This window comes from Diadema antillarum, unplaced genomic scaffold (assembly GCF_040938485.1).
Source record: "Diadema antillarum isolate AM-2024a unplaced genomic scaffold, OU_Dant_1.0 scf00000030, whole genome shotgun sequence".
Classification (NCBI taxonomy): Eukaryota; Metazoa; Echinodermata; class Echinoidea; order Diadematoida; family Diadematidae; genus Diadema; species Diadema antillarum.
The window spans coordinates 3,251,549-3,277,743 of NW_027270919.1; the positions used below are offsets into that span (position 1 = coordinate 3,251,549).

At 40.0% G+C, this 26,195-nt stretch overlaps 1 protein-coding gene across 1 annotated transcript in view; it reads left to right on the forward strand.

The window, feature by feature from the left end:
- Positions 1 to 505: 505 nt before the first annotated feature.
- The window catches only part of LOC139740496 (uncharacterized), a 38,320-nt gene continuing 12,630 nt past the window's right edge, over positions 506 to 26,195 (forward strand). The window contains exons 1-5 of the mRNA XM_071651093.1: positions 506 to 666; positions 17,063 to 17,197; positions 17,506 to 17,703; positions 18,982 to 19,530; positions 23,293 to 24,027. Coding sequence (XP_071507194.1) covers positions 17,092 to 17,197; positions 17,506 to 17,703; positions 18,982 to 19,530; positions 23,293 to 24,027 — 1,588 coding nt within the window. The 5' untranslated portion in view covers positions 506 to 666; positions 17,063 to 17,091. The remainder of the gene's footprint in view (positions 667 to 17,062; positions 17,198 to 17,505; positions 17,704 to 18,981; positions 19,531 to 23,292; positions 24,028 to 26,195) is intronic.

Below are 26,195 nucleotides of genomic sequence, written 5' to 3' on the forward strand. Positions count from 1 at the left end.
TTGAAAGTTTAAGCTCGAGTTGTAGCTATTACTTTGAACCATTTTTAAGAATATTAATTGCAGTAAGTGACCGCAAGTTGTGGACTACTAGTAGTACTATCTCAACAGAGAATGAGAAGCAAACACGTGTCACATGTCATACACATGTGATTGTCATGTAGGGCCTACATGTTATACTGTTCATTGTTACTCATGTTTTGTATCTCATACAATGTTAAACCGTTATATGCCCAGTTGGGGCCAAAAGGCGTGTTTTACAATAAAGTTCAAAGTTCAAAGAAGTCAGCGCCTATTTGCCGAAAGGCGCGACGAATGAATCTGCTTCAGTTTTCGACGTTGAGGCCGTCTGTATCCTGCATGCATAGCAAAATAGTACGAGCAGAGGGTCTGGAAGCAAAACTAGCAGCAATGCGAGTGCGTGTGTACTAAATCTAGCCGCGACGGAGGTCAGTGTAGTGTTTATGTACCATGCATGCTGTGTTTACTTTTTGTTCGATGAGTCGGATTTCACTTGGACTGGATACAGGGCGGGATAAGGAAAAGGCTAAAATCGAGTGAGCGACTGATGAAGCGTAATTGCGGGGCAATCCTCGGTCCAACTGCGGTTACAGGAACCTGCGACATTCATCTCCAGAATACATTGTACAACTACAAGTTACTACACAGGTATGTGATGCTTTGATCAGACGAACAGAATTCACCGAACTGAAATTCGTGTCTGCAAGTTCTTTGTCGAGGTCCTCCGTTTTATAGATGGTCAATGGAGAGTAGGACCTCCCCATCAACGACCGTAGATTCTAACGTTGTTATTCATTGGGCTACAACACCATTAACACAGAGATATTCCTGGGTTTTAGAGGGCTAAATTATTACAGGCTTCTGACTTCAGCACAGCCATGTAGGCAGCACAGACACAGTATGACTGCTAGTGCTAGTGTACGTGCATGGCGCTTTATAGGTATAGCTCCATGGTACATGCAGTGGCAGGGTTCCTTCAGATCCGGTTGAACGAAAAGATGGGGCTGGGGTATCCATATCCGGGCCGCGGAGACTGCGGAACATTATTATTGTACTCTTAAATACTTTGTACATTGTATGCCCGACGGAACCCATTTGGCCTTGTCTACGGGGGGGGGGGGGGGGGGGGGGGGGGGGGGGGGGGGGATCGGAAAGCCGTATTTTTAGTGAAATAATGATTGGCAGGCGGATTTTTCTGTCTAAGATCCGACACTTCTTCATGTTGTAACTTCTAACTGCATGTTAATAATCGCGTTTTTCGATGCAGACAACCCAATTAAAATGCAACGTTTCTGTGGTCCATGCATGCCATGTATTCAATTGCACTCCTTTCTCCCATGGTCAGAATGCGAAGACTACATGCAGTCGAAGATGTCACGACATAAAAATGCGTGGAACAATAAAGGAAAATATAAAGAGAATTGCGCTAAATTCAATTTCATGACAAAAGTACACATTCCCTCAGCTTTTAAATAACATTAGGGCCTACGTTAATGGTAATAATTACTCCTGCCTATAGTGAAAGAGGCAAGTCATGTGCTCTTTTATTATGCAAAAAAAGGGAAAATATGTTTCCTATCTCTTTGCATAGGTTTTTTTTATCATTCTACGCACATGGATATGAAACATCACAAGCTTTAGTAGTCTTCATATCCAGCGATCCTAGAACTAAAACTCCAGAATTCATTACTTATGAACGGATTGTTCGAGTTTACTCAAACTTCACCTATTAATGTGTTCTATCTATAGTGCTGCAATTTCTCAATCTACACGTTTAGAAGATGAACTTGTCTTTAATCTCTTCCACTTGTAAGATCCCTTCACAACATCCCATCCATCATACGACTTCTCACTTTGTACCCCCCCCCCCATTTACCCCTTTTGTTTAAAGTTTTGATCCAAAATATGAAACAAATATACTTTGCCTAATTCCGAGTTTCTTGTTAAAGATAGGCCTCGGTGCCTCAAAAAGAACTATTCACTGAGGGGCGCAGCCCCGAAGTGAATAGTTCTTTTTGGAGTCACCTCTGCCATAGTTTTAACAAGAAACTCTCAAAGCAAAGTATATTTGTATACTACTCACGATAGTGATACCATTCGAACATTTTGTGGGCCGCGAGTTACAATCATTTTCGTAACGAAATGATGCGATAAAAATTGTATCATTTCAGTCACAACGGGGATACAAAGTCCAAAGACCAACAGACTTCCAACAAACAGCATTTCCCTGTCACACCTTTCCGGGCATGCCTTGCGTGCGACTTGCGAAGAATTTTTTTTTTTTTTTTTTTTTTTTTTTTTTTCACTGCCCGGAGATTCCCGCAGATGACCTGCATGACGGTACCCAGCATGTACACTCACCCGTAGTCGAACAGAGGTGCGCACGCAAATCCTACGGCCTTAAAGGCGGTGTCACACCTTTCCGGGCAAGCCTTGCGTGCGACTTGCAAAGAACAATTTTGACTACCCGGAGGTCGCCGTAGATGAGCCGCACATGACAGTACCTAGCACGTATCTCAACCGTAGTCGCCCGGAGGTGCGCACGCATATTTTTTTTACCCGCAACCGTGTTTAGGCCCTGTCACACCTTTCCGGGCAAGCTACTCGGGCTTGTTACGTGTAGGGATTTTCTAGCATACCAGACATTCCTGAGAGCGGAAAAGGATTTGAGCGAGTCAGCGCATGTGTCTTACTTGCTGGACGCGTTCTACTTAAATTATACTTGCGAGTATACTGTGTGACCTTTGTACCAGTCGCATGGGTGCTGACAACTCAGTGAAGGAATTCCTCTGATGGAATGGCTGAAATCCCACAGAATTTCATTATCTTGGCTGCATGCGGGACTGCGAAGTACCTGCGTGGGAGTTGCCTGGGAAGTGCTACCGCTAAGGGCCTCCTACTGGCGTTCTGCGTGGACCTCTCCGGGCATTCCCGCGATCACCCGGAAAAAGTTTTGGTCATGCTCAAAACTTGGCTGTGGTTAAATCGGACTTGCGTGAGCACCTCCGGGCAACTACAGGCGAGATATGTGCTAGATACTGTCAGGTGCGGACCGACTGCGGAGAGCTCCGGGGAGTAAATTTATTTTGTTTCCCCGCAAGTCAAGCCGCAAAACTTCCCCAGATACGATAAGGCATGCATGAAAATTGCAAAGCATTCTTGTTCGCCCGCTGAAAATCTTCTACGTGCTGGAAACTACCTCCTCGCCACAAGCCCGTGTAGCTTGCCCGGAACGGTGTGACACAGCCTTAAGCGGCAACACCTCGCAGGCAACTTCAAAGCAAGAAAGAAAGAAAATGATTTTTTTTTTTTTTTTTTAACTTCCCAAAGTCATAAATGATAAAAAGATACCACTACAAGCTTTTTTTTTTTCTTATTTCAAAGGTTCTTTGATTCCAAAACGAAATAAGATTCGGTATTGTAAAGGTTTGTTGATATAATGTAAACGATATGAGTTTCGAACCACTAACTGTTCAGACATGGTGTTAAATTAATAAACCATGGTCTATTATCAGATTATGGAACTTTAGAATCATGCCACATGTATGTTTGGATTAATGAACCGTGGTTCCTTGTTTTGTTTTGTTTTTGTTTTTGTTTTAAATTTACAAATATCTTTACAGTTATATGTATTTGCGTGGGTTTTTTTTCGGATTCGGCATATCAGAATGATTAACACCTCGCAGTGAAAATTATAGCGACGTCAAACTAACAGGTATACACTTTCTTTTTCTTTTTTTTCCCCATTAAATATTCCCCTCCCCGGTCGTTTATAACTCCTTTTGAAGCATCCCTGGCTGCCCGTTAGGGCCTATTATGTTGGTCTTAAGTTAATGATAGTAAACTATGAATTTAACCTATTTCTTGCCTTAAAGATTCCCCTGCCATTTATATTACTTTTTCTAAATGATTCCCTGCTGGTTAAAATGCTGATCGAACCTCCGAAATATCAAAACTTTTATTTATCTATTTTGTATCCCCCGAACAGAGTTCGGAGGATACTATGGATTTGGCCTCGTTGCGCCGCGTCCGCTGCTGAGATTTGCTTGTGAGCGCTCTACTGGCTGCAGTTCTTCTTTGATCATCTTCAAATTTGGCATGAAGGTGTATTATGGGAAGACAAAGAAGCCTATTGTTTTTGGTGATGGCGCCCTCGCTTGTTCCATCTTTATAAGGGAGTTCACGGTTGTGATTTCCGCATAAATGTGCAGAACAAAGGTCAAATGAGAATGTCTGTGTAATTGCCACATAACTCTACACTTCTGTGGTAATTGCCACTGACTTTGAAAAGGATGGCTAGTTAAACCGATCAGTGGGAATTCTGAGGGATGATTGTTCCAATCCTTGTGGGATTCATTTAAGAGTACATTATATATCTACTGTTGTGTGAAAATGATTTGCTTCAGAACGGTCTCATATTCAAGTAATGTGCAGATTAATGCCCCGTCACTGACCAGGCACGCTAACCTGGAAACATTAAACTGCACATTACTTGAATATGAGACCATTCTGAAGCAAATAATTTTCACACAACAATAGATATAAATAATGTGCCCTTAAATGAATCACACAAGGATTGGAACAATCATCCTCCAGCATTCCCACTGATTCCCACTGATCAGTTACTAGCCATCCCCTGTAAAACGTAAAGAAGTCTCGAGCAATTATATATGAGAATCTCAGTTATGTCAGTACAATGTATGTGTTCCAGACTAAATTGGAATGTACAGGTGTAAGTCATTCATCAACACTGTTTAGCATAATCTCTCCATGCACTTTCTCAACATTGATGCCAACACACGATGACATGCTTCAAGAAGGAATTCTTGATCACAACATTATGTCCATGTTATTTCAAAATCTGTGGTGTAGGGGTCAAATGAGACATGCACTAACCATGAACTCCCTTATACATGAAAAGGTAAATTTAACAGGGTCTGCTTGTGTGTGCGACGCTGGCCTTGTTGCTCGACCATTTTTTTTTTCCAAATTCGGTATGTAAATGTATCATGGTCAAATCTATACACCTATACCTATTGATAATGCTACCCTTACTGTTCCACCTTTTACGGGGTCAAAGGTCACCCTGATCATGTCAAAATTCGCAGAAGTGCTTATTTATGCAATAACTTGATTGTTACTCTATGGATTTTATTCAGACTTGCTAAGGAGATGTATGGGTGGTCATTCTACATGATGGACACAACAGTTTGTTGTGACGGCGCCCTCAGTGTTCCGACTTGGATGCCAATGGACATTTCTTGTGTGTGCTCTATCAGCCACATTTCTTATCAGATTTTCTTCAAATTTGGCAAAAAGATGCATTATAGTAAAATGAAGATGCCTATATTGTTTTTGGTGGTGGCGCCCTCGCATGTTCCGTCTTTATACATAAAAAGGTAAATTTAGCAGGGTCTGCTTAATTGTGTGTGCGATGCGCTGGCCTTGTTTCCTGACTGATTTTTTTTTTTTCAAATTTGGTATGTAAATGCATCATAGTCAAATCTATACACCTACACCATTGATAATGCTGACCTCACTGTTCCACATTTTACAGGGTCAAAGGTCACCCTGATCATGTCAAAATTTGCAAAAATGTATGCTTATTTAGGCAATAACTTGATTGTTACTGGATTTTACTCAGACTTGCTAAAGAGGTGTATGGGTAGTCATTCTACATGAAGGACACAACAGTTTGTGGTGTTGACGCCCTCAGTGTTCGACTTGGAGGCCATGTCACATTTCTTGCAGGGCCTATATGCTCTATAAGTCACATTTCTTGTCGGATTTTATTCAAACTTGCTATGGAGGTTTATGGGGAGTTATTCTAGGTAACACAAGTTTTCATTGCCAGCGCTCTCATTGTTTAAACTTTTATAGGATGTCATGTCACATTCCTTGTATATGTGCTATACTAGCCTCATTTCTCGTCGGATTTCATTGTATCCTGCGACAGTTGCCATAATTATTATACAACATTCTGGCCTAAAAAGTAATCCAGATGGGGTATGGGAGACGGATTCGGGGGATACATGTGCTCGATTACGAGTGCTCTAGTTTTTTTTTTTTTTTTTTTTTTTTTTTTACTGTTGAAATAACAACCCTTCAGTTATTGACAGTATTTTTTTCCTTTCATTTTCGATTAACTAAACTTCGGAATAACGAACTTTCAGAGTAGCAAACGGTAACATGTTTTCTTTGTTTTTATCGAGCAGTCCCCAGTCATTTCGTCGACAAAAGTGCACTTAATTGTCGAAGATATGGTCTAGGCAGACTAGTATCGAATATGATCAGCTGTAAGGGGAAGAGGGATTGATGAACTAAAAAAAGAGAAAAAAAAATTAGACATCTCTTTCTCCTGTATTGCGCAATAAATGAATGTGCTTAGTACTTGTATACCGAGCGTGTTCATGTATTATCAACTCAGACAATAATGAATCGTGTTGCGGCCTGAATTTTTACTTCACTGTAACTGGAATTTAGTTATAACCGTGCACTGTAATGCAAGTATATTGTACAATCGGTACAGTATAAGATCAGACGTACACATTATGGTAAGAGGGAGATGGAGACGAACCGAACGTAATGCGTAAGCCTTTTGACCGATCTTAAGGCCTGGTCCCACTTCTCTTGATACTGATGGAGGATATAAAACGAAAAAGAAAAAAACACGCACACCAAAAAAAAAAAAAAAAAAAAAAAAAAAGAAAAAGAAAAGAAAAGAAAAAAAACCCGCTATAGATGCATCCGTCGTGTATAGCATACGCGTTTCATGCCCTCGATCCATCGAGCATTCGTCCACTGTGATTTCATCCGCGCAAGAAGTTATGAGCCTCACAAAACTTTTAAGGCCGTGTCACACCTTTCCGGGCAAGCCTTGCGTATGCGACTTGCGAAGAACAATTTTTACTACCAGGAGGTCCCCGCAGATGACCCGCACATGACAGAACCTAGCACGTGTCTCATCCGTAGTCGCCCGGAGGTGCGCATTGCACGTAAATCTTTTTACCCGCAACTGTGTTTAGGCCCTGTCAACCTTTCCGGGCAAGCTACGCGGGCTTGTTAAGTACATGTATAGGAATTTTCAAGCATACCGGGCATTCCAGAGGGCGGACAAGGATTTGAGCGAGTCAGTGCACGTGTCTCACTTGTTGGACTCGTTTTACCTAAATTCTATACTTGCGAGTATACTGTGTGACTTAACCAGTCGCGTGGGGGCTAACGACTCAGTGAAGGAATTTCTCTGAAGGAATGGCTGAAATCCCACAGAATGTCATAATCTTGGCTGCATATACGAGACTGCAAATTTGTATATCTGCGTGGGAGTTACCTGCGAGGTGCTGCCGCTAAAGGCTTCCTACCAGCGTTCTGCGTGGAGCTCTCCGGGCATTCCCGCGACTCACCCGGAAAGAAATTTTAGTCATGCTCAAAACTTGGCTGCGGTTAATTGGACTTGCGTGCGCACCTCCGGGCAACTATAACAAGCGAGATACGCGCTAGGTACTGTCAGGTGCGGACCAACTACGGAGAGCTCCGGGTAGCAAAGTCGTTTCCCCGCAAGTCAAGCCGCAAAACTTCCCCAAATGTCGTATGACAAGGCCTTGAGCATGCTCAAAACTTGTTCCGAGTGAGTCAATGGGGGTTCGCTCGGAGAGGTACACGCAAAACACCAGTATGAGACTCTTACCACCAGCACCTCGCAGGCAACTCCAGAGCAGGTACATCTCAGTACCTTTAAGTCGCTCGTAACAGAAAACAGATCAGTTTTAAAGGAGACCTCCGGATGATTTTCAGATTTTTACGTTTGAACAACTATAAATTAGTTTTACTGAGGACAGAGTTTCAGAATTTGTGATGTAATTGGGATGAAGAATAAGAATATTTTCACAATTTAGAACAAATTGCAATGAACAAGGATGATGACATGGCAGAGTCACCATAAGAAAGCATGAGTTGGGGCTCAAGGAAGCAGAACAAAAGAAGAAGGCATGCATATATTATACACAGGTGAACTCGCAAGCAAGCGGTATTGTAATGAAATTACACTTCTACATTTCTGAAATATGTGAACCTCCTCTGTCATCATCCTTGTTCAGTGTAATTTGTTTAAGATTTCTCAAAGTATTGTTTCTCTGCTCAAGAACCACAATAAATTCCACAAACCTATACATATACTTGTCGATTTATGTACTACATGAGGTGAAATTATGAAAATTGTCTGGAATGTCCCTTTAAAGGTCACACGGCATGCTCACAAGTACAGTAGAAGGTAAGTAGTACGTGTCTAGTAGGTACGAAACAGGTGCGAAACTCGCAAACATTCTTGTCCGCCCGCGGAAAATCCCTCCTCGCAACAAACCCGGTTAGTCACCTCCCTGCTTGGTGTGACACGGCCTATTACGAGGCAAATCCGCGACATACACGAGCAACAAACGTTCTATCGTTCTGCGCGTGTGCTGCATCCCTTTATATCCGCGGAGTTGCGGACGCAATTCATACCCCCCGCATGCGCAGTGGACGGTACGCATCCGATATAAATCCGCGCGGCATACCCTTCGTTTCCGTTTGGCATACGTGATGCATCCGCTTCATCCGTTGTGCATCCGCTCTTTCCGCCATGCCTCCGCTTCGTAGTTATCCCCGGTAACCCCCTCGGAGCTGTCATCCACTTCCATCCGCCTTCATCCGCTATGCTTCCGATGGACATCCGTTTAATATCCCCGCTACTTACTACCCACGTTCGTTCTTTTCCGTTGTGTTTTCGCAAATTTTCGCCATCAATTTTGTCCATGTCTGGAGTGGATGAAAACGGATGGAGTCACCCTCAAAATTTTGCTCGTCCACTGTGTCCTAATGTATGCGTTTTGTGTCCGTCTGTATCGGCCAGTGGGATTGCCAACTCGGCAACTTACAGTGAATATAGATGGGTGTGTTGCCCTTTGGGTTCTCAGATTGACAGTCATGAATTTCACGTACTTGTAAATTCAGCAGATCTTTGGCATGAAATGTATATCTCAAAATGTAGGTGAATTCAGCTCAGTTAGAGAGTACATACATCAATTGATTAAAGCTGAAATCATGTACATGAAAATAAATGAATATCATGTTATTACACCCCCACCCACGCATAGTGTGTAGGCCTAGTTGTATTAGGGTTTACAGGGATCACTCTGAGGTCGGGTGCCCGGGCGCTCGGTCGGTCTGTCCGTTGTAAAATCTTGTGGATCGAACTCCTCTCATATCTCAAGCAAATTTGGCAAATTTGGCAAATTTGGCAAATTTGGCAAATTTGGCAAATTTGGCATGACATTGGTGAAAGCTATCCAAGGAAGATGTGCAATGAAGATGTGCATTGCCATGGCAACAGCAAAAAAAAATCAGAATACAAAATGTGGATCGAAGTACATGTTCTCACATTTATTGAGCAGTTAACCCAAAATTTGGCATAGCCTACATGTGTGATCACTATCAAAGGAAGATGTACAATTGTAAGCCCCTGTTCCACTATGCCGTTCTCGCTACGATTTGACAATTTTCTCAGATCGGGAAGGATCGGGTAGAACCTGAGCTGCAGTACGCTGCAGTTACGACTACCACGTGCTTGCTACGCTCTTACTACGATGATCGGGAATGAGGCATCACGATCTCAGCCGCTGCAGCTACGCTGTAGAACGATGTAGCCACGCTGTCAGTGCGATGTTGCCGATGTTATCCGATCGATGCACGCTGTATCTACGCTCTGAACGATCTATACGATCTTATCACGCTGTTACCCCGTTCAGAGAGCTGAAAAGTGCCCGATGTGCCCCGATGTACCCCGATTCGACTGTCGGTCTGCAGTCAGTCAACTTATTAGAATGCAGAACCGAAGAAGTATACTGTGGACCTCGAAGAGGCTCCTCAACTCATGGTTCTTTTGCAGCAATGCATTGTTATAAACAAAGACGTGCTGATTTTTCCAAGGCTTTTTTTTATGTCCTTGCTTTTATAGTCCGTCTTCCTCCAGTTGTAGATGATTTCATATTCTTCAAAATTCTGCTATGTCCTCTTCCTCTTTCAGCATCACGTGCAGTCTCTCTTTCTTCGCCTTTTGGGTAGCTGTTGCGCTCCTTTCTTCTCTTCTTTTTCTTCATCTCTTCTTCTTCTTCGAAAATTACAGCTGAAACTACTTCCCGTTCTTGTGCCGATGTTACTACGCTCAGAAAGACTTTGTTACGCTCATCCCGCTGAGTTTACGCCGTCACTACGCTCTCCCCGCTGCGTTTACGCTGTCACTACGCTCTTCCCGCTTGCAGTACGATTAAAAATATCTAAATTTTGATCGGGGAGATCGGGAAGAAATTTTGAACCGGCTCAATATTTCTTCCCGATCTGAAAAAATGCCCGCTCCAACCCCGACCTCCACACGCTGCTGCTACGATATACTTCCGATCCCCGTACGCTTTTGCCGCTCTCTCCCGATCTGCTAGATCGGGACAGATCGGGGTCCAAATCGTGATAGTGGAACGGGGGCTTAAAGCGGGGTTCCCACTATCACGATTGGCGCCACGATTGAAATCGTGGTCTTAATCGTGCAGCAAGCGTGATGGTCTTATCAGATTGTATCAGGTCTTAAGGTCAATCGTGGCAATCGCGTTAATCGTAGGAAAATTTTGGACGGTTCAAAAATTTTCTACGATTATCACGATTAGTTTTTGATCGTGATCATCGCATCAGATCGTCTAGGATCGTATCCAAACGCAGCAAATCTCTTCTAATCGTGCTTCTTAATCGTGTTGATTGGGATCGACTTTTTCACTTTACTCTCGCTTATCATTATAATTATTTTTTGCCCATTTGCCCTTATGTTACTCATAAATTGATTTATTTTGTATTCTGATAGGTGGTAGCCTGCATCTTTAGATTATTTTTTTCCAAACGGTAAATTGTATGACGGTGTGGGGTTTAATTGTCTTAATTTTTAAGGCACATTATCAAAATCATTTTTTTTAAAATGATTTCATAAAATGGAAGTTGTATTACAGATTTTTAGATGTTTTCATACATTATGTTAATGATATTTTCATTAATGAGTTGCTATTACCATTATACAGACACACAAAACAGGATATGGGATAACTTTTGTAACGAAAACAAAAAATGAGCAAAAATAAAATGGCAATTGTATGTCTGCACGTATTGACTAACGTCAGTACAAAGATGAGAATAATTTAATGAATCGTGCTTGAATGGGTACATATCAAAGGCAAATGGTTAATTTTTAAAAGTATATGACAGAGTATTTTTTTTTGGAGGGGGTGCAGTATCCTGCTGTTTGTGTATTGTGCATTGTAATTAAGAGTTGTTGTTTCATCAGCCTTCGTTTGACCCCTTTACATCTATTTTGACACTTTTCAATGTCTTTTTTGTATGTTTGGTAGAGCATAATTTTAGAGGAAAATGGTTATTTTTAACTCTCATTATTACTGCAAATGTAAAAGTGACCATTGTCGTGGATGTGAGATCACTCGTATGATTATGACAATGAAGATCACTCTTATTACTTTTCACAGTTAGTTATTCAATAAGTGTAGCAATATACCCCTGCGAAATAATTTTGCGTAAAACCTCCTTTTCTGTTAAAAAGTGACATCATTTTGATCAGGGAGTCACTTTTCTGTTACAGTACGTGTGTGTATCAGTTATGTTAAACATTGTTAAGTAAAACACTATCAAGCCGAATAAACCAAACTTTTAATAACCCATGAGATAACGAGATTTTGAAATAAAAAGGCATATGATACATATATTTTGCGAATATGAAATTGAACACATAAGCAATACTATCCATTCGGCCAACTTTCTTATATCGAGCGTATATAACACACAATACTATGTTACATAGCATTCAAAATGATCCCATCCTCTTTCTTAGCTTCCATTTCATCATGTAATTATTTTCTTCATGTATTGGAGAGAAAAGGTCATTTTGTCTTGCTGTTTTTTGTTTTCTGGGGAAGAGGGGCAATCATCTGATCTTATGTATTTGGGTTCGTTATTTCATTCTTTCTTTTGTGAGGGGAGGGGGAGGGTGAGCATGTCGATTTAATAATCTATTAATTTCTTTACATTTAATATTAGACGAGGGAATATCTGAGGTTATGGCTGGCCTGGGTGCTGCTTTCTCTCTGATAACATAATCGTCATTAGCAATACTGCAAAGGTTACGTTGTCATCATCGTCAACCTGTCAAGCCTTGCCATCATCAATGGTTGTGGATAAAATTAATAGGCCTAATCACTCTGCATAATTTAAGGGAAACGATGAAATCTATCGTCAGCCGGACTATAATATTCCCATTCGGGTCCAATCGCGTCTTAAATGGGGATCGCTTCTGATCCCGATCGTAAAAGATATCGTATCTTATCTCAGCAGCCCGTATTGGTTCGCGGTATTCGTATTGGAACGTATCAGTACGTTGCTGCACGTACCAGATCGGGGATCCTGATCGTAATGGCCATGTTAGATCGGTACCAATCGTGAACTCAATCAGGACAATCCTGTCGGATCGTATTTGAACGGCAGACCAGATCGTGACAGATCGTATCGCTTGAAATAGACCAATCGTGACCATATCGCATCCAAGCGTACCAACACGTATTGACTCGCATAACCTCGTATCCAAACGTGAAATTTTAGACGAGTTCAACAAATTTTCCACGATCAGTTACGAATGTCCAATCGTGGCGTTCGCAATGGATCGCGCGATAGTGGGAACCCCGCTTAAGATACCTTTTTGTTAGTATTGCACAATGTGTTGCCTTGGCAGCAGCAAATTTTGATAAAATCTGATAACATGTTGATCAAACTACTCTCAGTTTTATAGCAATTCAGTTGAAATTTGGGATATGTGATCAATGTAATGTGTAGTTGTGCACTACGCCTTTTTGTGTGTGATGAATATATAATATGTTGCCATGGCAACAGCAGTTTAATATACCATCATACAAAAATATGTGGGTTAACTTTAACTCCCTGAGTTTTTGAGTATTTGTTTTGAGTTTTGCCACATGTGACCGCTGCAGCATGTAAATTTGCAGAACTCATCTGTTGATGTTGAACAGGGTTTGCAAACTTAATCTTTCGTCATTGTTGAACTCTGCACTGCCATTTTAAAAGTATTTTTATACCTCCGCCACACTTAGTGTCAAGGGGGTATATAGGAATCACCGTGATGTTGGTCGGGCGGTCGGTCAGTCTATTGCAAAATCTTGCGTCGTTAACTCCTACAGTTTTGAAGCAATTTAAATGAAACTTAGGGTAAATAATGATATTGAGGTATAGATGTGCAAGTCATGTTTTTTGTTTTTGTCGGACAGTGCGTTGCCATGGTAACCATGATTTGACCAAAACCTCGTGGATTGAATAACTTCCATAGTATTTAAGTAATCAATTTCAAAATTGGTATCTATGATCTATAGTGTACACTCTTTGTGTTTGTACTTGACAAAGCATTTCCATGGTAGCCGCATGTTTTCTTTGAAATCTTGTGGAGTGAACAACTTCCACAGTTTTGAAACAATTGAAATCAAATTTGGTACTCATTATGGCCTTGAGGCATAGATGTGGAACACATAATTTTTGTGTTTGTTGGACAAAGCGTTGCCATGGTAACCATAATTTTACCAAAACCTTGTGGATTGAATAACTTCCTCATCATTCAAGCAATTAAGGTCAAATTTAGTATGTATGATGATCGGGAGGTGTAGTTATGCAAGACACCAATGTGTTAATATAATTATAACAAAAATGTGTTGCCATGGTAACCACTCATTTTTGTATCAAATTGAACCATTTAATCTATGAAGGTGAAATTTGGTGTGTGTGATGCTCTTTAAGTGTAGATTTGCAAAATGTCCTTTGTTTTTGTATCGGACAATGCGTTGCCATAGTAACTGCATGTTTTTTTTTTAAATCTTGTAGTGAACTTCTCACACGGTTTTCAAGCAATTGAAACCAAATTTGGTAGGCATTATCACCCTGAGGTATAGATGTGGAACACATAATTTTGTGTTTGTCACACAAACCGTTGCCATGGTAACCACAATTTTACCAAAACCTTGCAGATCGAATCAAACTTTTCCATCATTCAAGCAATTAAAGTCAAATTGTATCATGATCTAGAGGTGTAGTTTTGCAAGACACCAATGTGTTAGTGTAAGGAAAATGTGTTGCGATGGTAACCACTCATTTTTGTATCAAAATAAACCATTCAAGCTATGAAGGTCAAATTTGATGTGTATGATGGTCTTTAAGTGTAGTGATGCTGGGGAAAAGCATGTTTCCGTTTGCTGTAAGTTTTATACTCAGTGTCAACTCTGTAATCAGTGGCGGATCCAGAGGGGGGCGCAACCGGCGCACGCCCCCCCCCTTTAATTTTCGTTAAAAACAAAGAAAATAAAAAGAAAATACTGCAATGAAACCCGGAAGTGGCACCAGAAATATTAGTCACGCCCCCTCCCCCCCCCCCTTTACAGAATTCCTGGATCCGCCCCTGGTAATTGTACAGTAAACTAAAATTATTCTGTTTCCAATTCGACAAACTTGTGCACAAACTTGGTATTAACGCAATTGCCCTCATGACATCACATACTATAAGGCAACACTAGGGCGGGGGTATTAATCACCTTCAGTAATAATTCTAGTTTTCACGAAAAAGTTTACAAAAATATTGTGGATGAGCTTACTCTCTCTGTCTTTTAGCAATTAGCTACATATTTGATGGACATTTGGATAACTGCTGTGGTACATACGTGCAAAGTTAATCTTTTGTCATTGTTGAAGTATGCATTGCCCTTGTAACTGTATATTGAATGAAAATCTGGTTAATACAAAAATTGTGTTGATTTACAGTACCGTAGTTAACTCCATCAGTCTTTTTGCATTTGGCTTGAAATTAAGTGACCACTATGCAATACAAAGATCTTTCGTCAATGTTGTTAAACATTGTGTTGCCATGCCAAAGTCATACTTTAAATGAAAATCATACAAAAATTCCGCTAACTCTCTCAGTTTTAGGCATTTGACTTTAAATTTAGCACTGTGCAAAATTTACCTTTCGTCATTGTTGAAAAATATATTGCTGTGATAACAGCATATTTTGAATAAAAATCGTAAAATGATATTGTGAATTGAGCTACAAATGTAACTCCCTCAGCTTTTGAGCATTTGACTTGAAATTTGGCACATGTGATGCCTACGTGTATGATACATAGTTGTGCAAACTTTTTTTTAATGCCTCCGCCACGAAGTGGTGCCGGAGGCATTATGTTTTCGGGTTGTCCGTCCGTCCGTACGTCCGTCCGTCCGCTTTCGTTTACGCGATTAGTTGAGTAATATTTACTGGAATTTTACCAAACTTGGTCCAAGTATGTAGTATGATGGGGCAATTATTTGATTAGATTTTGGGTGAAATCGGCTAAAGGTCAAAGGTGAAAGGTCAAGGTCAAATCATGATCAATTGTAACCATTTACGCGATAACTCAAGACTGGATGGAGCAAATTTCACCAAAATTTGTTGGAGGATGATGTATAATAAGACAGTTACTTGATTAGTTTTTTCAGTGAAATCGGACAGAGGTCAAAGGTCAAAGATCAAGGTCAAATCCTAAAATTTATCTGTTAACGTGATAACTCAAAACTGGATGAAGCAGCTTTCACCAAACTTGGTCCAAGGATGATGTATGATGGGACAATTAGTTGAGTAGACTTTAGTGACATTGGCAAGAGGTCAAAGGTCAAAAGGTCAAGGTCAAACGCTACAAATGTTGCAGTTTCCCCCATATCTATGCAATGCCCAAAGGTATTTTCTTGAAAATTAGTGTGGACATGTAATACTGTGTAAAGATTCTCTAGAGAGAGTTTCATGTCATAAGGTCAAAGGTCAAAAGGTCAAAGGTTAGGTGAAAATGTTGCAATATCACTTTTCTCGCAAATGGTCCAATGTATCTTCGAGGAACTTGGTACATACGCATGTACTTACTGGCAGGGATTATCTAGGGAATTTAGGGGTCATGGGTCAATAATCAGGGGTCAAAGGTCAAGGTCAACTCCTCAAAATTTTACTATTTCCTTCACATACTAGTATATGCAATGCTTGCATTATTAGTTTCAAAACTTAATACATGCATTACCTAATGGAGATTCTCTGGGAAATTTCCAGCCAGAAGGTCAAAGGTCAAAGGTTAAGGGTCAAATGCCAGGTTTCAATGCCCCCCCCCCCAAAAAAAAAAAAAATCTATTTTGTACTGTCATTACACTCTTTCTTCATACCTTGGAAATTACTCAATGCATAAGCTTATAAAAAGGTCTAGCAGAATTCAAGTAAAAATTCTCAATTCCTCAAATATGTGTACCTGCACTCTTAGAAAATTATAGCAAACCCAGTTCAAGACATTTCTGACAAACCTGTAATTTCAATATTTTGCCAGTTATGTGAAACTGCCATGGATCACACATTGTGAAGACATTATATATGCCTATTGGGAGAAACATGCATTATGGCAGAGGCATCAGTCGGCATAGCGACATTTCTAGTTTGTTAATTACTGTCATACATGTTGCCATTGCAACAGCATAATTTTTCAATGAAATGCATAGAAATTGCTGATTTATTTATCTTACTGTAGGTTTTAAGCTCTCGACTGGAGATAGAGCACATGTGACTATCAGTGAGCAAAATATACATTTATTCAATGTTGAACAATACATTGGCATGGTAACTATTTTTGTCAATAAAAAGCATACAAAGTAATTGTACACCAATGGCTAGCCTAGGGGCCTAAAACTTTTTTATCATTTTTGCATTCATAGTCGAACTCCAGCACAAATTGTACTACTAAATGAATGTGACTTTACAGGGTAGGTGGACAAAGAATATTGAATTATAGCTCTTAAATATGATGTAATTATCTTGTATTAAAGTGATGTGTCTGCTGCCTTCAGGAAAACCTTTCTTTCATTTAACTAACATGATTGCAGACTCGGTCTTTTTGCTTCATTTCAGGTGTTGATTCCGTGCCATAACAGATCAACATGGCAGTCTCGTGGATCAAGATGGAGGTCGAAGATGACGACAAAAAAGAAGAAGAATATGCATCACAGAGCAAGAAGGTCTCTGTGGAAGGCATCACTGGCACAGGTATAGAGAAATTTCTGTCAAACTGTAGCGTTTGTGTCAAGCTTTGATTGCCTTTGCTATTACTGTTAATAATTTCAAAATTAAATCATGTAAAGTTTTAAAATGAAATCATGGGTATTGAAATTGTACATTTGTTGCAATTGTAGATATATTAGAGTTACAGTATCTTGATAAAGTTCACCTTTGTTTTTATCCACTTCCCAGAAGTATATTCTGATTGTGAAATGATTGGGCTTCATGACATACATCTTCCTGAATGGTGCCAGTATAACTTTGAATTCCATACAATATGTGTCTATTACACCCAGTTGCAGAAGAATGTGATACCAACCCATGTTCAACTTCCACCATTCCAAAACTGGAGATGGGGAGAGAAGTCCTAGTCAAGACTTACAAGCTTCCCTTGTGTGAAGATTGTGGGGAAGCTTTCACAAGCAGTGAAGATTTCAGACAGCACCTGACAAGACATGGATCCAGACACACTCAAGACAGCCCCACCCCACTAGGTGATGATGATGAGAGGAATACATCTAAGAAACAATATCTCCTTCCACAAATGTAATGTACATGTATTGTAAAATGACAAAATAGTAACTGTCATCCAAAGATGGCAACTTCCAAGTTACCGAGCTGATGGTTTGGCAGTCTTATTTGAATAGTTAGAGTATCCACTGAGGTACAATTGTAACTGTCAAGGTTGAACCTCCGTGTCCAGGGAACCTTCAAACACAAGCAATCAACCATTACAACAACTATACAATTGAGTTGGCAATGGAGAAGCAAAGATTTCCCTTTTTGTTGCAGACACTGTTTTACAGGGTAATTTCTGGCCATGCAAAGGAGGCAAAACCATGACAAATGAACAAAACTATACATTGTGTGAAGAGCTGTTTGTACCCATTATGTGACAGAAAGATAGATACTGATAGATATACTCTGATAAAGTAAATCTCTGCATTTCAATGGCAATTTGAAATGTATTGCAAGAGTGACAAATCTTACGTTTTTCCCAGATAAAGAAATGAAATGTCATATGTTATTGTTTTTTATGTCAGCTTCAGGACTTTTGTATACACTGTAGGTGTACACGTAAAGCTACTGAATCTTGCTGGAACACTTTGATAATAGGAAACAAACAGGGTAAGAGATGACCCAGCTGCTATTATCATTCTTCTTCCTGTGTACTGTCCAACACCCCTTAGTAGCGGCCAACCGGACAGGGGGTGCACTGGTGTTGAATTGAGCGGAGAGAGAAGTGTAGGGGCTAGTTGCTTTGTTCCTGGATGTACTGTATGGTTGCTGCTTTAAAGGAGTCTTTGTTTGTGATGTTGGAAACTGTCGATGGGAGTGAGTTCCAGTCTGTGATTGTTCTTGGGATAAATGAGTATTTATAGCAGTTTTTTTGTTGTTGTGGCAATTGGGATGAAGCTTCGTAGTTGATGATTTCCGGAGAACCCTTCGGACCAGACGCAGGGCTTTTCGAACTGGGATGGATAGCCGACCCGCAAGCACTTCGTGGAATGCGGTAATGCGGCCTACTCTTCGTCGATGTTTCAGCAGCTCCCATTCTAATCGTGGTACTTTGAGATGAACCTTTGTATTTTTTATTTATTTTCATTTCTTTTTCTTTTTTTTTTAGTGAAACCGCGATGTCAGGTCAATAATACAGATTTGGTGCCTCAAGAGCACACACAAAAAAATATATATCCGTCTATTTTAATTTTACACACAAATGACTAATTGTATGATGATTGTAACCTCTTCATGTCTCATTTAAAATGTAGATGATGTTCTGGGCAGTGGAAACCAAAACACAGTCAAGACTGAGGAAAGTGTGATGACAGAGACTTTAAGTCAAATGCAGTCTGCAGCTGGTACACTTGGACCAATGGACAAGGTCCTAAGTGTGTGTGACAGAACAGATACTTCAGACGAATACAACTGTAGTTCTCACAGGAATGTGTCTTCCACAGGTAGTGATGAGTGCAATATTTGCAGCGGCCATTTTGTCAATCTCTCGAGACACATGCGACTGCACGAGGGAAGAAAGATATACAAGTGTGAGCGATGTTATGAGAACTTCCCAACAAAGTGGGACCTGAATAAGCATGTGAGGGCAGTACATCCAGGAGAAGTGTCATGTGGACAATTGATCTACAAGTGTGAAATGTTCCCAAAGACCTTTCTCAAGAAGTGGGATCTTAAGCATCACCGAAAACTGCATTTGAAAGAAATGTCCGCCTTGGGAAATGTGAAGGTTGACTGCTGTTCCAGAAGCTATGCAAGTGACAGGAATCTCGAAACACAAAGAAAGATCAACATCTTCAAACAAGGTTGTGTACCTGCTCCTAAAAAGGGGAATGTACATGGACAGAATGGCTTGCCAATGCAGTTTCAAAAACATTGTGTCTGCCACATTTGCTGGAAGTCATGCCGAACGCCTTACAGACTCAAGAAACACATGCTTATCCACGCTGAAAAGGGACCAGCCAAATCTTACAACTCTGAAGTTCTTAAAGGTAAAAAAGGTCTCGCTGTGAAGTATTTAGAACTCCTTTTGACCTATTGGTATGAATTCTACGCTCACACTTGAGCAGTATATTCCAAAAGGCTGACAAACGAAATGCCTGTCTACACAGTGTATCTCTTTATGGTAAGCTGTAATATGGCTTTTAAGGACGTTCCTCAGTTGAGTTTGTGCGCCTCCTAGCTGCCAGGTTGGCAGTGACGTTACAAAGAACGTAGAAGCGCAGGCATGAGTGATGAGCTGAGCTACTCTTGTAACTGAGCTAAGCAGCTGCTAGTAGATCGAGCTAGAGTGTGGTACGTACGGATACCCCACAGCTCCCCACCGCGGCCGCGCTGGGCGGCCGCGCTCGGTTCGCGTGCCGACTGTACGCAATCTGTGCGTACTACACAAAGTTTAGTGGTCGGAGCCGCATATACATGGTCATGGTAGCACAACACTGATCAACGGAATTGGGAAGCTTGGAAGCAGCACTGAACTGTTTCCATTTTCAATCCATAGATCTGTTCTGTGACATGCAGTTCATTATCTGTTCATCAACATGGTCAAGTGGAGTGCTAAGATATACCTAGGGCCTATATAGGCCCTAGTTGGGGACTACTAGTGTACTGGACAAGGTGTTAAAAACAACAACAACAGGAACAACAACAACAACGAAACAAACATGTGACACACATTTCATCTTTAGGTCTAACAACTAACAATCTGAGTATCTCTGTTTAAAATTAGATCTAAACTTGTCATTACTAATACAAAATATTGTTGTTGTTGTTGTTTTTTGGGTAACAAAATAAAAGGTCACGAAAGTATTACCAAACATGTATTTATCACTTCCACCATTCAGATATTAATTTTTGATTGTCATATCTGGTGTAACAAAAGGAGAATCAAAGAATTATTTTTTTTTCTTTTGGGGGGTACTCAAGGTACATCTCCATAGTTTACAACACGCACTTTACGAACCACTGCAACAACCAACACATGTAATCTGCAATCAACATCATTATATTAAGATTTGTTTTTTCCTTTGGAGGACAGTCAGACTAATGCCAAAACTCCTATTTGCTTACATCTATTCTTCTTCCTCCAATATCACTTTCTGAACATGGTTACAGCAACTCGGTAAAACAAACAAACAAACAAGCATGTCAATGTGGAGTTTTCCACGCTTGCGTCCACGTAATATCATTATGGCTGTGTATAGGGAAATAATAACAAAAACGCACATGGACCGTCCTTTCTGAATATTTTTTCACCATATCACTGCAATTGTGACACTTAAAAAACAAAGAAAAAAAGAAAATGGGGTTTTGAGTGAACCGCACGAGATTCATGCATCCTAGCAGGGTATATCCCTGCATTGGTTCCTGGCCAGATTTTGGGGTCTTACGACGATTTCTGTCGTAAAAGAGGCTCTGCTAGCACTAAAACGAGCACATGAAACCCCCCCCCCCCCCCCCCCCCCATTTTTAGAATTGTTCTGCATGAAGTAACCCTTCTTCTACAATTTGATAAAGTTTCGTAAAGACGACATGGGTTTTGAATGTACAGCATGACATTCCTGAACCCCACATAATCAGGGCACCCACGATAGGTTTATAACCAGATTTCGGGATCCTAGGATGATTTCTATCATACGGGGGTGCTGCCAGCGCAAAAACTATGCACATGAATCCCCACTTTTTATTGTTTTTCTGGAATAAGTAAGCCCTCGTCTACAATTTGGTCAAGTTTCGTGAAAATGACATGGGTTTTGAATGTACAGCATAAGATTTATGAACCCACCCTGTCAGGCCATCCCTGCATAGGTTTCTGAGCAGATTTGGGGGACTTATGATGGTATATGTCGCATGGGGGCACTGCTAGCACACAAACGAGCACATGAACCCCCACTTTTTATTGTTTTTCTGGAATTAGTAAGCCTTCTTCTACAATTTTGTCAAGTTCGTGAAAATGACATGGGTTGTGAATGTACAGCATAAGTTTAATGAACCTTGTCCTTTAGCTCACCCCTAACAGAAAATGTCGATGAGAAGGATTTGAGAGATTTCCGTGTTTTCTGCCGTGTGAGGACGCTGCTTGGTCAAGAACGAGAGTGTAAACCCTAACTTTAAAACCTTCTCGTTTTTGGTACCGTTTTCTGCAATTCTTGCAAATTTTGAGAAAATAATGTGGATTTTGAAAGAATTATGGGGATTTAAGTATGTCATTGCAGATTTTGTTGCCAATCATGGTCTTGATCCTGTAACCCTATCATTTTGGTACAGGACGGCAGATTAGTCATATTCTTAGTCTCGTAGAAGAAAAACAAGCCCATGAACCCATGTTTTTATTTACATATTTGGGCTTCGGATGGGTCAAAGTTACAGTATGGAAAGTTTGAAGAAAATGACATGGACTTGACTTGAACTGAGGAACGTCCTTAATACAAGCTTTAGATGGTATGACTATTTATGCTTCCGACACTAAGTGTCGCTGGAGGCATGCTTTCGGGTTTTCTATCTTTCTGTCTGTCCGAAGTCAATTTTGTGGACAGTGTAAGTTAAAATCGTTTGAGGTATCCTTTAAATGAAACTTGGCCTGCATACGCTGTTTGTATGAAAATGTGAAGTTGTGCCAATAAACTTTGGGGTGCAGATGTGTAAGGTCAAAGGTCAAACTCAAATGTCCAAAAAATGTCCCCTCCCCCCTCCTTATCTATGCAATGCCTGATGGTATTTTGCCGAAACTTGTTTCTTGAAACGGTTTGAAGCAAACATAGATAATCCTCCTACGACAATAATACAGTTAAAATTGTTTTAAAGACAAAATGGTTGCTGTCTTCCAGAAATGGCAACTTCCAAGTTGCCAAGCTGATGATTTGGCAGTCTTTGTTGAAATGGTAGAGTATTCCATTTAGGTGACTGTCAAGGTTGAACCTCCATCTCCAGGAAACCTCCAGACACAAGCAATAAACCATTACAACAACTATTACTACTGTGTTGGTAATGGAGGGAGCAAAGATTTCCCTTTGTCTTGTAGACAGTGATTTACGGGATAATTTCTGGCCATGTGAAGGTTGAAAAGCAATAAGAAGTGAACAAAACTATATTATGTGAAGAGCTGTTTGTTTCCATTATGTGACAGAAAGATAGATACTGATACATGTAGATGTATATTCTGATAAATTTAATCTCTGCATTCTAATGGCAATTTAAAAGTGGTGTGCAAATATGACAAATCCTACCCTCTTCGCAGATAAAAACTCAAGTCTCATACATCTTTTAGCAGTTTCAGCACTTTTATTAAAGTGTAGGCTTACAAGTATTGCTATCAAAATTTGCTTGGAAGAATTTGATCAAAGGATTCCAACAGGCAACAAGTTGACTCAGAGTGCAATTTTTAGGTTTACCTTGATACTTAAAGATAAACCTTATGTTACTTTTTGTGGCTTTGAGATGCAGGGTCGCTGATTCAAATCTGGTACATTGAAAGCAAACAAAAAAAAGTATATTTTGATCTTACACTCAAGTGCTAAAATGTATGATGATAGTAACCTCTTTATACGTATGTCTCATTTAAAATGTAGAATGTGCTCTGGGCAGTGGAAACCAAGACGCGGTCAAGGTTGAGGAAAATGTGACAACAGACGCTTCAAGTCAGATGCAGTCTGCAGCTGGTACACTTGGACCAATGGCCAAGGTCCAAAGTGTGCGTGACAGAACAGATACTTCAGACGAATACAACTTTGGTTCTCACAGGAACCTGTCTTCCACAAGCAGTGACTTGTGCCATATTTGCGGAGGCCGTTTTGTCAATCTCTCGAGACACATGCGACTGCACGAGGGAAGAAAGATATACGAGTGTGAGCGGTGTTCCGAGAACTTCCCAACAAAGTGGGACCTGAATAAGCATGTGAGGGCAGTACATCCAGGAGAAGTGTCATGTGGACAATTGATCTACAAGTGTGAAATGTGCCCAAAGACCTTTGCCAAGAAGTGGGATCTTAGGCGTCACCGAAAACTGCACTTGAAGGTTATGTCAACCTTGGGAAATGTGAAGTATGACTGCTGTTCCAGAAGCAATGCAAGTGACAGGAATCTTGAAGCACACAGAAAGATCAACATTTTGAAACAAGGTTGTGTACGTCCTCCTAAAACGGGGAATGTACATGGACAGAATGGCTTGCCAATGCAGTTTCCAAAACATTGTGTCTGCCAAATTTGCTGGAAATCATGTGGAACGCCTTATAGGCTGAAGAAACACATGCTTATCCATGCTGAAAAAGGGCCAGCCAAATCTTACAACTCTGAAGTTCTCAAAGGTAAGAGAGGTCTTGCTGTGAAGTATTTAGAACTCCTTTTGACCATCAATTCTACACTCACACATGGGCAATTCCACGGTAACTGACGTTACACGTAAGGATTTTCATGAAATTGTTTACCTTGTAGTTTTGTGAATGAAAGCACCTTGGGCTTGCAATTAGCATTGATGAATAAGTTCATGAGAATGAAGAAATAGGTGGAAAGTTTTTCTCTCAAACTGCATTTCTTATCACATAGCAAGTGAAAATGTGTCGGTAACTGACGTTACGGAAAAAGGACATGGGAAATTATGGTGTAGATGTAAATGGAAATATCTCATGTCCCTGACTTTTAGCCTTTATGTGTTTAATATGGCAATACACCTAGGTTCTTAGGAACAGGTGTGCAAAATAATGTGCACTTTAGTTGTCTCCTTTTACCACCATGCCAATTTCATGAGGTTACGTAACTGACGTTACGCTTACATTTGCCATAGGGTTTACACATGCAAAATCATGATTGGGAATAGCTATGTGATATTTCATAATTCTGACCATTCAGAATGATTTGGTTGATATGGAGTCATACCTTGGTTCATCAGTCATAAATACACAATGAAATGAAACAGTAGTCCATTTTCTGTGTGTTCTATGAAAACTTAAAGGTAAACATGTCAGTAACTGACATTACGTAACTGACGTTACACATACTTTGCCGTGGGGTTTACAGAGAACTAATTTATTTAACAGGTTATTATACTGCTGCAATGTACCAGTGACAATCCCAGGCAACTACAGCAACAAATTAAAACAAAATCTAAAGACACAAATAACATTGGGTGGGCCCTTAGGGGGCACCCCCCCCCCCCCCCCTGCCATAGCACAGTTGGGCAAAAATAATGTAAATGCACAAGAGGATATTTCTTGACATTTGTCTGAAGATTTAATTTTTATTCAACATTTATGATTACACAGAGCCATTAATAGATTAAGCAGTTCCAAGTATGAATATATTGACATGGCTAAGGGCTTTTTTGTTTGTTTGTTTGTTTGTTTTTTAATGAACAGGAAAGTTTTTATCTACATAGAGTGCTCCACCCATAATACCTTGTAGTACTACACAAAACATGGATATTTTTGTGCTTGAAAAAAATATCAAAATATCTTCCAGGTCATGGGGAAAAAAACATGTATCAACTCATAAATATGCATAAATATGTATGAAATCTATTGTGATATATTTCTCCTTCTTTTCTTTATTTTACTCCTGATGATCTCCATCATCAATTGATTTAATGAAAAGTGTCGCACTTTTCATATTTCTCTGTGAAGAAGAAAAATAAATGCTTTTTTGGTCAAAAGAGCATTATTGTTTTATTCCTAGCTTGATGTAATTTAACTGTTTTTCTTTTCCTTTTCACTGATATATCACGGCTTGCAAATCCATTCGAGATACCAAGAAATCGGACTTTGCAACGAAAGAATACTAAAATCAATATAAAAAACTCTTCCTGTTCATAATTATCATGTGTTGTATTACAAAATGTCCCTGCATGAATAGAATAAAGTAATCAACAAATACACACTGTATGAACAATTTTTTTTAAAACCCTATAGAATCCTCTCTCACTTTGAGCAACATCAGTGTTAAGTTTCAAACAATAATGAGTACATGCCTGACGTACACAAGATGAGCCATGTTAACTACACCACACATTTAAGTGCAAGAGAAGAAATATCTGTTTGTGCATTTGCCTTGAGGTAGAAACTTGACTAAGCTTCCTGAAAAAAAAAGAAAAATGCCAGCAAAAGCAAACATTGGTGAAGATTGTTAAACTGTTGGTATACAGCTGTGCAGAAGTTTGTTTGTTTGTTTGTTTGTTTTTTTTAGAAAATGTGGTTAACATGCAATCATGTCACTGATTAGGCCTACAAACTTTGGTAGCTTTATCATCCTGTAGGACTGGGAATGTACTAATTTGAGTGCATATATACTGCATGTGGCAAACTAAACTTCCAGATGATTTAACCTTAAACTTGTGCTGAATCAAAAATCGAAAGCTCAAGCCCCCCCCCCCCCCCAAAAAAAAAAGATAATCATGGTAAATGAATGAATAAATGAATTTAGAAATAAAATAAAATTAAAAAAAAATATCCATGGACATACCATGGTAATGGCATCATTTCCT